Here is a 12,632-nt window from a genome sequence, read left to right as displayed (position 1 = left end):
ACCAGACAAGCCTCTTGTTCTTCTTTCTACCATCCGAGAAATGATCCGCCAATCTCTTGCGAGCTTATGATGAAAATTTGCAGCCACTTTCGCGCTATAGAGGTCTTCCCATACACATTTGCTCTGCATTTCAAAAGTTAATATTAGATGAAAATATCATAAATATAAATTATTAAACTTTTTAAAAGAAAATTTATACCTTAAACTGATTGAAAATTTGCTCCTTCAACGAGAATGGGAAATCAGTCCAAGTCGCAGAAGGGCCATCATAAAGTTTTTTGATGGCATTGGTGATTATCTTCGTAGTCTGCTTACCCGGCTTGAACCTGTAATTTAACAATAAAAACACATGAATATATTAGTAAAAACATTATAAAATAATAGACGCAGAAATAACAAATAACTCTTACCCGTCACCCTCAGGGACTATGATGATCCTACCATAGCGATCATAATGCACTACCTATGTATCATCATCCTCAGAATGTGTATCATAGACATGTGTAGACGTTGTAGGGGGCTCAGAGCTACTGTCTCACAGGAAAAGGCCTGAAATGGATGGAGTCGATGATGAAGATGGTTGTGATCCCTATGACTGCGACATAGCTAGATGCGATCCATGTGGCTGTGATACTGATGGTTGTGACCCGAGTGGCTGTGATATGGATGGATGCGATTCATGTGGCTGTGATATGTAGGGATGCGATCCACATGGCTGTGATGCAGATGGTTGCGATCCACGTGGTTGTGAGGCAGCTGGACTGTATGTCAGACGTATAGCCCTATGGCCCTGTGATGGAAGACCTGGTGTCTGGATGAAGTTGTAGGACTCGTGATGCTGTGGTAGCTCAGTATAGCTGTGTGGTGGAGGATAAGATATAGGCATCTGTGAAGAGGGTGGAAAAGAGAAAGTATTATTATCTACCCTCCTCTTTCCCTTCCTAGCCTTTTCTCGACCCCGAGAACTAGTAGGGTCGTTGTTACCTTGACCCTGACCTTCCATCTGCATAATATAATACATATTTAGATTGAAACATATAAGAAACTAGTTATAAAACGAGAGTGCTTTAAAAAACCAACTTTTTAATCCTCGTTGACGTATTGTTCCTCTTCCGAGAATTCCTCGTCCTCACTTGTTTGAATTTCATCAGTTGATTCTTCATCCTCATTTTCTATAATTGTTACTTCATTTATATCAATTTCTTTCAATATGCGTTCAGGATGTTCCAAATCATTTTCTAACTGATCGTCCACTATTTGGTGAACACCGGAGACATCATTTTGATATGCAACATCTAACACATTCTCGACTTCCACCCTACCTACAGGCTTAGTTTTGATTACAACCCACCAATCAGACTTATTCCGCCGCAATGGATAAGGAGCATAATACACTTGCCTAACGTTATGTGCAATTATGAAAGGATCATAGCGATCATACTCCCTCATATAATTAACCCCAATTATGTTGTATTGGTGGTGTACTCTTGTACCTCTTGTTGGATTTGGGTCAAACCACTTGCATCTAAAGAATATCAATTTCTTATATGGCTAACCTGTATATTTTAGTTGTAATATTTCTTTGACCACACCATAATAATCATTATATCCAACTTGGTTGCCATCACCACCTTGAACCCACACCCCGCTGTTGTTGCTATTTTTATTTTTAGAGCAATCCTCTGTATGAAACTTATAACCATTCACTACGTACTTAGACATTGTTGACCTGAAGCCCAGGTTCCCAAGATATATCATTCAAAAATTGATTTACATAATTATTTGGATTATATATATATATATATATATATATATATATATATATATATATATATATATATATATATATATATATATATATATATATAAAGGAGCTTTAGAAGAATATTATGAGTATAAACTTACAAACTGTTTGAACCACGTATCAAATCTCGTATATACAGCATCATGGCCAAATTGACCCACGAAGTGACTGTGACACATCAAATATATTTAGTAGTTGCATCAATATATAATCACAATAAATTTTACATTTTGATAACTAATAAATCAATACTTACTTGAGAAATGGTACAACTTCGGGACAATTTAGCAACACATGAATTGTAGCTGACTTGTACTCCATATCACTCAAACTTCTCTTTCTAGCATCCTTAGAACATCGGCCTGGTTGATTGAATATGGACATTGGTGGATATAATGAATCATTCACACATTCGACAGTGTGCCTATTGGGCCTATTCTTGGAACATGGCACGATACTCTCAAAATAATAAGAACAAAAATATGCAGTTTTCTTTGCAAGATAGGCTTCGCATATAGATCCTTCAATCATATTCCTCTGCTTAACAAATTATTTGCATTTGTCAATTGTCCTACATAATGTCATGTTAGCCTAGAACATTCAAATAAAATAGAATACAACATCAAACTTATAATATTACCTCTCAAAGGGATACATCCATCTGCATTGAACATGCCCTCCAAGTTGTGCCTCGTGTACAAGGTGGATTGGAAGGTGTTCCATCACATCAAAGAAACCACAAGGAAATACTTTTTTCCATCTTACTAGAAGTTACACGAATGTTCTGATCCATCCGAAGTAGGTTTTCTTCCATTAATGTGGTAGAACACAAGTCTTTGAAAAATAAACTAATCTTTGTGATGGGTTTCCAAATTCTTTTAGGCAAACCACAAAATGCAATATGCACTAAGGTCTCCATGAAAATATGACAGTCATGACTTTTCAAATGGCTCAACTTCCCTACCTCCATATTTACCTTTTTTCCTAGATTCGACGCATAACCCTCAGGCATCTTCAATTTCGTAACCCAATCACAAATGTGTCGTCTTTCCTCCAAAGTGAATGTGTAACTTGCTTTGGGCTTGAACACCTTACCATTGTTTGCTGTCTGCAAGTATAATTCAGGTCGCATGCAATATTCTTGTAAATCCATTCTAACCTTCGGGTTATCTTTTGTCTTACCTTTAATATCCATCACTGTGTTGAACAAATTATCAAAATAATTCTTCCCAATATGCATGACATCAAGGTTGTGTCGGAGAAGAGTATCCTTCTAATAAGGCAACTCCCAAAATATACTTTATTTTGTCCGCTTATGAGTAACACCATATCCGGGGAATCTATAAGGTGGAGCTAGGGGTGTTCATAAAAACTCGAAAAACCGAACCAAACCGACTAAAAAATCGATACTTTTTAGGTTTGGTTTGGTTTTGGTTTTAAATTTTAAAAACCGTTCAAATTTGGTTTGGTTTTAGTTTTAATAAAAAAAATAACCGAAAAAACCGAACCAAACCGACTATAAAAGTAGCTATTTAAATTTATTATTACACACACACACACACACACACACACACATATATATATATATATATATATATATATATATATATATATATATATATATATATATATATAAAGTTTCTGAAATTTTTTGATACATATTAGTCATTTGTATTTTTAATCTAGTTCTTTGCTATTATAATAATCTAATTCTTTGCCTTCTAGTTTGATTGGTAGTTTTCTTTTGCTAAGTACAAGAATTTATTTTATGTTAAAAATAATCGATTTTTAATTAAGTACTTAAATTATTCATCACTATTTGAGTCAATTATCATCAATATATCTTGGTAAATGATAGATTTCTCAAAGAGCAATTAGTTTGATAGCGTTATGTTGAAAATGTAGTCACCGGAATATAGTGTATGTATCATATTTAAGAAAAAACCGATAAATAACCGAAAAAACCAAAAAATCGACAAAAACCGACAAAAACCGAATCGATAAAAAATCGACTTAATTGGTTTGGTTTGGTTCCAATATTTAAAAACCGACGTACTTGATTTGGTTTCTTTTTAGATAAAAACCGACCCAAACCGAACCATTAATACCCCTAGGTGGAGCCTCAGTAACTTTACTGAAGTTCTGGACCCACTCCCAAATTTCCTAACCTGAAAGTATCGGAGGTGGCGAATCATATTCTACTTTATTCTTTTTGAATGAATTTTTCATCCTTCTAAACTCATGATCATCAGGAAAGAACTGACGGTGACAATCAAACCATGATTTCTTTTGGCCATGTTTCAAAGTGAATGCTTTACATTTTCCATGCAGTAAGGACAAGCTAGCTTCCCAGCAGTCATCCACCCAGACAACATTTCATACACAGGAAAATCGTTAATAGTCCACATTAAATTAGCACGCAATTTGAAATTTTTCTTAGTTGATATGTCATATGTTTCAACACCATCATACCACAATTGTTTTAGCTCATCAATCAAAGGTTGCAAATATACATCAATCAAACTTTTCGGATTAAGTGGATCAGAGATAATACAGTTTAAAAATATATATGGACTACTCATATATAACTCAGGTGGTAGATTATAAGGTGTAAGAAAGACAGGCCAGTATGAATATGGTGTCGCAGATATAGAAAAAAACGTGAACCATCCGCACATAAACCTAACCGAATATTCCTTAGTTCACTAGCAAAATATGGATATGTCCTATCAAAGTGCTTCCAAGCTTCTCCATCTGAAGGATGACACATAACACCAGGTGGTCTTCTATTTTTAAAGTGTCATCTCATATGAGGAGCAGAACTCATCGATCATCGACGTATATAACCTCTTTAACCTAGGTATAAGAGGTAAATAATTCATCTCCTTCACAGCTACCATATTCCCGTTGGAAAGCCTCTTGAAACGAGGCTTTTCATAGAATTTACAACTTTATAAATTTGCATCATCTTTATAATATAACATGCAACCATCTTCACAACAATCAATTCTCATTGACGAAAGTCCTAACTTAGAAACCAATCTCTTTGCCTTATAGAAATCACCAGGTAAGTTGATATTTAGTTCAACTAGTTCACTCATAAGGTTAATGAAAAGAGTCCATGGCCGCTTGAGAAATATTCCAATCAGATTTGATACTTAGTAATCTAACTGCAACAGACGGCTCAGAGTGCGGACTTCCTTCATGTAGTGGACGACTAGCTTCCTCTAACTGTTCAAAAACACGTTTTGCATCATCATTAGGAGTTTGTTCCATATTTTCATTGGGCTCACCCCCGGAGTGCATCCCAAGAGCATCCGCAACCATATATTGAATTTCTAGAATCATGATTTGTATTCTCCACCGACCTACTACTTTCACTAACAACCATGTTATGAAATATTCCACGGCTACCATCGATCTCTCCATGATTAATCCACACAAAGTAATTCTCTATAAATCCCTTCCTATAAAGATGAATCTTAACTTTCTCCAATTTTTTAAACTTCACACAATCGCACATGACACAAGGGCACCTAATTACTCCTTCAATTTGGTATGGTGAAAGTGGCATTGCATGTCTAATAAAGTCATCAACCCCTTCTACAAAATCCTCCCGCAATCCCCGCCAATTAGGATAATTCCTATTGTACATCCAAGTACGATGTTCCATCTATAAAAATAAAATAAGAACAAATTAATTTATTCTATAATTATAAATTAATTAAATCTTTTTTAGTTAATTAAGATAATTATTTTTTCCTAATTACACCAAAATTAAATTATAGTAAATATAATTAATTATAAACTATAATTTTAATTCATATCCTAAGAGTTTAAACATAAACTAAAAGTTCAATTTATATCCTAAAAGTTCAATTCATATCCAAAAAGTTCAATTCATATTCTAAAAGTTCAACCCATACCCTAAAAGTTCAATTCACAAGAACAAATCCTAAAAACTCAATTCAATTCATATCCTAAGAGTTTAAACATAAACTAAAAGTTCAATTTATATCCTAAAAGTTCAATTCATATCTAAAAAGTTCAATTCATATCCTAAAAGTTAAACCCATACCCTAAAAGTTCAATTCACAAGAACAAATCCTAAAAACTCAATTCAATTCATATCCTAAGAGTTTAAACATAAACTAAAAGTTCAATTTATATCATAAAAGTTTAATTCATATCCATAAAGTTCAATTCATATCCTAAAAGTTCAACCCATACCCTAAAAGTTCAATTCACAAGAACAAATCCTAAAAACTCAATTCAATTTATATCCTAAGAGTTTAAACATAAACTAAAAGTTTCAATTTATATCCTAAAAGTTCAATTCATATCCAAACGGTTCAATTCATATCCTAAAAGTTCAACCCATACCCTAAAAATTCAATTCACAAGAACAAATCCTAAAAACTCAATTCAATTCAAAGTTAATAATTCAATTCTAACTAAACTATTCAAGACAAAACAAACTTAAACATTCAATTTATACCATATGTAATCGATTCAATTAAAACAAGATCTAAACCCTAGATTTCAATAAAATACAAAGTTAAACAATCAATTTAAACACTAATTAACTAATTCATAACTAATTAAAAAAATATTAAATTTATACAAAAAAGATATAAGTTGTAATTCAAACCTAGAATTTTTAGGAGGTAGAGAAGGAGGGGCGGTAGTGGTGGAGTCATTAGCAGCGGCAGCGGTGACGGGGAGGGGGGGAGGGGGGAATGACGACGCGGGTCAGTGGCTATGTGGGGTGGGAAATGGGATTTGTGTAAGGGAAATAGAGAAGTAGAGGGGGGGAAGGGTGTTATGTGTGTGAGGGAGAAGAGAGTGAGGAGTATGAAAAATTTGAGAAAAGAGTAAGAGAAATGAGGGGAAAATCCCGTTTTCATATCTAAAATTAGAATTACCGACCAAAGTTGGTCGGTAATTTTGGTCGGTACACTAAGTGTTTGACTGTTTGACTATTAACCGACTAACTTTGGTCGATTATTTTTTAAAAAAACTAAATTGTTTTTTTTGTTTTTATTTCTTAAAATATTATAAACTATAAGCATTTATTTTATTCACATATATATTTATTATAAATAATTATACACTATAAGTATAATCTTTATAAATAATTATATTAAATAATTACTTTTAATAAATTATAATAGCATCTATCTAAGTTAATTTTCTAAATTATAATTATGTATATGAGTAATTTCTCACACACACACTATATTGTAATTGATGATCAATCACATACATCAGAGGCGGAGCCAGGATTTAAAGCTTATGAGTTCAGTATTCTAATTCTTTTGAGTTAGTGGGTTCTAAATCAATAATTTATAAATAATTTAATAATTTTTTAAAGATAAATACAGGGTTTGGACAAAAGTTACTGGGTTCAGCCGAACCTGTATCTGAAGGGCTGGCTTCGCCCCTGACATACATTACTACATACGAAAAATTTATCAATTGATAAACCGATATTATTCTATTTTAAATATGTTTCTACCATGTTTGACCTATTAACTCGTTTACTTAATGCTAATAACTTCTTTGGTTTCTTTAATTTGTGATCCATATATATATACATGTCAAAGATGTTTAGTATTAATTTTTCTATATGTCATTCATTCATCACTAATAATGCATGACATAGATTAATTGATATAGGTCGAGACATTTTATTTTTAATATTCATCGATATAGGTCGAAATGCTTTATTTTTAATATTCATCGATGCATCTAAGTAAGTTATAAGTCGATGAATCAATTTACAAATAGATATATTTGATGATGATCAATTATATATACTAATTAGATTATTGCTTCTTCACAAGTCTATCCCCAAAAGAACCCGACCCTGTGGCCCTAGCACTTTGTGTTCTTATATATATGCGGCTATACCTATATATACACACACACACACACTTCGTTGTACTACTTTAACTATATATAGCATGTTATAGTATATGTTAGTGTATTCATTATTTGTATTACAAAATAAAGTGTTAACGGATTACATTTATATTATTTAGATAGTAAATATTAATGTGATTCAAAAGTTTGACCATGTTTGACCTATTAACTCGTTTACTTAATGCTAATAACTTCTTTCGTTTCTTTAATTTGTGATCCATATATATATATATATATATATATATATATATATATATATATATATATATACATGTCAAAGATGTTTAGTATTAATTCTTCTATATTTCATTCATTCATCACTAATAATGCATGACATAGATTAATCGATATAGGTCGAGACGTTTTGTTTTTAATATTTATCGATATAGGTCGAAATATTTTATTTTTTATATTCATCGATGCATCTAAGTTAGTTATAAGTCAATGAATCAATTTACAAATAGATATATTTGATGATGATCAATTATATATACTGATTAGATTATTGCTTCTTCACAAGTCTATCCCCAAAAGAACCCGACCGTGTGGCCCTAGCGCTTCGTGTTCTTATATATATGCGGCTATACCTATATATATATATATATACACACACACACACACACACACACACACACACACACACACACACACTTCGTTGTACTACTTTAACTATATATAGCTTGTTATAGTATATGTTAGTGTATTTATTATTTGTATTACAAAATAAAGTTTTAACGGATTACATTTTTATTATTTAGATAGTAAATATTAAAGTGATTCAGATGTTTGACCATGTTTGACCTAATAACCGACCAACTTTGGTCGGTAAACTTAAATATAAATTCTATAAATTTTATAAAATATTTTAAATAATAATATAATTATTAAAATTTTAAAAAGTGGGTCCACATTACCGACCAAAGTTAGTCGGTAATCAAAAAACTACTTTGACTAAGCAAGTCTGACCACTTCGGTCAAATTTTTGACCAAAATACCGACCAACTTTGGTTGGTATGTAATTTAAAAAAAAAATTAAAATATATTTTTTGTAGTTTTCGTCTGTGTTGGACGATTTTTGGTCGCTTTTATTGACCGACCAACATTGATCGGTATGGCTTGGTCAGTTTTTCTCTGATTTTTAGTAGTGATTGCCAATTCAGGAGTAAACGCCCCGGTTATTTTTTCATAAAATGCAATCTAACATGTTTTTCTACAGATATGCTCTCAGGAATGATAAGACTGGCATTAAGTAAATTATTTTTTTCAGAGACATGAGAATTCGGACATGAAGAACTTGTAAGAGATCTTTAGCCACCTTATAATAACCTAAAATTTTGTTTCTGCTCGTGCCTTAGCAAGTGGAACTACCACAGATTTGGTTGGCTAGACAGTTATATATCCACTTTTGTCCTTATGTCTAGTTGAAAATAGTGTCAACCAAAGAACTAAGACAGTGTGGACTTGGGATCTCTCTGGTTCTCTAGGAATGCCTTTCTAGAAATTATGCCGCAGTATGTAATTTGATGGTCAAGCTAATCATTACCTATCGACTGTTAATGATTGTTAGTCTCAAATTCATACGAACAAGCCCAAGCAAACAGCAATGTCATTTCAGTAGATATATTAAATGGTTGTCATCTAGCAAAAGTTGATATAGGAGTCAGAGGTAACTTCTAGCCCGTTTGGCCAAGTTTCTTTTGAAGCAAAAGTATTTTTTTTTTCAAAAGTATTTTTTTTCTAAAATTAAGGTGTTTGGCCAAGCTTTTAAAAGAAGAAAAATATTTTTGAGGAGAAGCAGAAACAGTTTTGGAGAAGCAGAAAAAAGTAGCTTCCCTCCAAAAATACTTTTTTGAAAAACACTTTTGAGAAAGGTACTTTTGAAAAAAAATAGTTCTTAAAATAAGGTGATTTCTAAACGGGCTATTCATTTCACTGATTCTTCTGACCGCGACGTGTATTACTGCTCCTCGACTACAGTATATAATTATATATAGTACTATCCATATAATGTTATATTTCTTTATTAATCATTTATTTGTACTAGACACTACTGTTGAGGTTAGAACTCTCTTGACGGCAGTGTTCATTGAAAGTGTTCTGTTTGGCTGTATCAAAGTTGGGAAGTAACTTCAAATAGCACGAAGCCGTATATATGTATGTAAAACTAGCTAGATGCCCTATGGTATCTGTTTTTAGTGTTAAGCGACAATTTATAGGTGTAAAACTTTTAATTTCTTTATGCGAACTGATGCCAATATTCATAATGGAATGTGAATTATCTAAAGGCTCATCAACTTTTCTAACGATATAACGTTATTTCGTAATTAAAAGAAGAGGCGTGATATGTATCTCTCTCTGTCTATGTTCAATTTCATAGAGACTAGAGTTGCCTTTTGTGGTACTCATCTTAAAGATCTATGTCAAATATGACAGATTATCCACCCTGTGTCAGCTTTGAATAGATCTACAAACTATGTAACATGAATTTCTACTGATGTTGGGCTCGTGCTCAGCACGATCATTGACTCTCTAGTTTACAATATATTTGACATTTTTTTCGGATTATAGTAGCTATTCCTAATCGCTTTTGTATCTTTGTATTTTTGGTTCGGTTTTAGAATTGGTGTTTCCTTTAATCTTCTTGAAGGTAGGGGTAAGGTTTGCGTATATACTATTCTTCTCAGACCCCACTTATAAGATTATACTGAGTTTGTTGTTGTTGTAGCTCTTCCTAATAGTTGGTTGCGCTTTATAACATCTTCAAAGGAAGTAATAAACTAAACCAATTAATTGTTCTCATCCTAATAACTAGCCATTGAAACCTTTATTAGGGATTGATAATTAAACCAAATGAAAGTTTCACATTGCCTGAAGGGTGGAAATGGAGTAGCTACCAAATGGACTAGCTATTAATAGGGGTGTCAATGGTTCGGTTCGGCCAGTTATTTTTGTAAATTTTGTACCATACCAATTTTCGATTATTTTATTATGTATAATCAAAATTAGACTTTTCGAAACCGTCTCAATTATATCGGTTTCTCTTCGGTATCGGTACGGTTCGGTTAATTTTCGGTATTTCTTTTTTAAATGTCATGTAAAAGTCACTAATAGAAGTAGAATGCAATAACATACATACTTTTATAAGACTTATCAAAACTCTCTAGACATTTTTACATTTTAAAGGATGATGAATCAAGAAAATATGAAAGATGTCTAGAGTATATATCCATCAACTACTCTACAACATCGTAAAAGAGACTAAACAAATTAATATAAAGAAAATATTAATCACACGAGTGGAAAGATATTAACCAAACTAGACTGGAACTCAAGAATAAAGTCTATAGAAGATTAAATATTCAAAAAGATAAATTTAAATTATACGAAAGGAAACATAATCAATACATTGTAGTTTGCTACTCATAATCGCTACAATGCCTTGTGTCTTAATAGTGAATATGCTGGAAATAATTTAGTTTCAATGAGAGTAGCATAATAGGTTTGAGAATTATGATTTTGCGTTTATTACTTGTTGGTTTGTAATTATTTTCATAATTCCAAGATCCAAGGAAAATTTAATGTTTTATTATTTTTAAACTTAATATATAAATATATTTTTCACATGTAAATTTATTCGGTACAGTTCGGTATTTTTTCGGTTTATTTTCATAAAATAAAAAACCTACCCTAATTATCGGTACAGTTATAGATTTATATAAAAACTTACGGTTTTATTCAAAGAAACTTAAAAATCGATTTGGTACTGTACAATTCGGTCGGTTTAGTCGGTTTTTAAATATCCATTGACACCCCTAGCTATTAAGCATGAAAGCTCAATGCTGACTTAATCCGGGTGGCATGAGTTCTCAACAACTCTTCATCTTAGAGCCTCTCTTGTGGCTATTCATGTGGCTTTGGCGTAATATTTTTTGTTGTATGAATAAAATCCCAAATGGTGGGGTTAAAATAAAATGCTATGTACCAATAGCTGGGGAACTATCTTCATAGCCTGGTTGCAGTATCTTGTAACTACTTTGATGTTTCCCTAATAAATAAATAAATAAAATTGCTTTTATTGCTTTTGGACTGAACTTTACTAGTAGTGTGCTTTTTCCCCCTTTAATAGATACAACTACTACTGCTATGCCTCAGTCCCAAACAATTGATTTCCTATAATAGATAGATGAGTAATATTGGATATATTCCAATAGTTGAAAAAGTATCTGAGGAAAAAAAGTAGAGAACAGAATTATCTCTAAGAAATCAAAGGGAGAGCAAATGATATGTGGAAGCAGCCCAGTAGGAGAACAAGCAGTACTTACAAGAGAGGGATCATCAACTTGAAGCAAGAGCAGGAGGAGCCATCTGCCAACTAATTATTCGTTAAGGATAAGAAAATGGAGTTTTGCATGGGACACTTACCGCTCTGAGTGACCCGAGAAAAGATGGAAGAGCAGCTGCCATATGATTGATGCATCCTGCTTGAACTTGAAGCAATGTGTATTTATAATGATTTCTACTATTTGTACATATCAAATGACTAATTGCCTCAAGGTTCGGAAGGAGTAGCATATGTTATGGTAACACAAACTGCATTAATGTTAAACTTCCTAGAGGTACCTTATCAAGTATCCTTCCTATAGGTGTTAGTGTTATCATTGAGTTTGGCTTTAGCTAAAACTCCTAGCTATCAGAATGATACTGTTTCTTTTCCAAGAATAAGAAAATTTCTGCTAGTACTTGTTCCTGTCTTTTCTATGCCTTAGCTAAGATGGAGGGGTGGAGAAAAACTACCAGCCATATCATATTCTTTAAATTTCTTTTCGAGTTCCCTTAAAATTAGGTATAACTTGCATTATAAACACTTAAAAAGGCCAATCAAGCAAGAAGTAGCACCAAGGGA

The 12,632-nt window shown here is 32.4% G+C and overlaps 1 protein-coding gene across 1 annotated transcript; it reads right to left on the bottom strand.

Moving 5' to 3' along the window:
- Positions 1-1,083: 1,083 nt before the first annotated feature.
- LOC138898001 (uncharacterized) lies at positions 1,084-2,999 on the bottom strand. Its single transcript, XM_070184032.1, has 2 exons — positions 2,781-2,999; positions 1,084-1,329 (listed from the first exon to the last, which is right to left on the bottom strand). Exons 1-2 carry the CDS (start codon positions 2,997-2,999, stop codon positions 1,084-1,086), a joined length of 465 nt encoding a protein of 154 aa, XP_070040133.1.
- Positions 3,000-12,632: the final 9,633 nt, after the last annotated feature.

Source organism: Nicotiana tomentosiformis, chromosome 8 (assembly GCF_000390325.3).
Source record: "Nicotiana tomentosiformis chromosome 8, ASM39032v3, whole genome shotgun sequence".
NCBI classification, from domain to species: domain Eukaryota; kingdom Viridiplantae; phylum Streptophyta; class Magnoliopsida; order Solanales; family Solanaceae; genus Nicotiana; species Nicotiana tomentosiformis.
The sequence above is the reverse complement of the archived record's forward strand: the minus strand, read 5'-3'. Positions and strand labels throughout refer to the sequence as shown.

Coding starts and splice junctions, on each gene's coding strand:
- LOC138898001 (XM_070184032.1), bottom strand. CDS start 2,999: ATGGATATTAAAGGTAAGACAAAAGATAACCCGAAGGTTAGAATGGAT. Junction 1,330..2,780: donor CGTCGAATCTAGGAAAAAAG/GTAAATATGGAG, acceptor ATCAAAACTAAG/CCTGTAGGTAGGGTGGAAGT.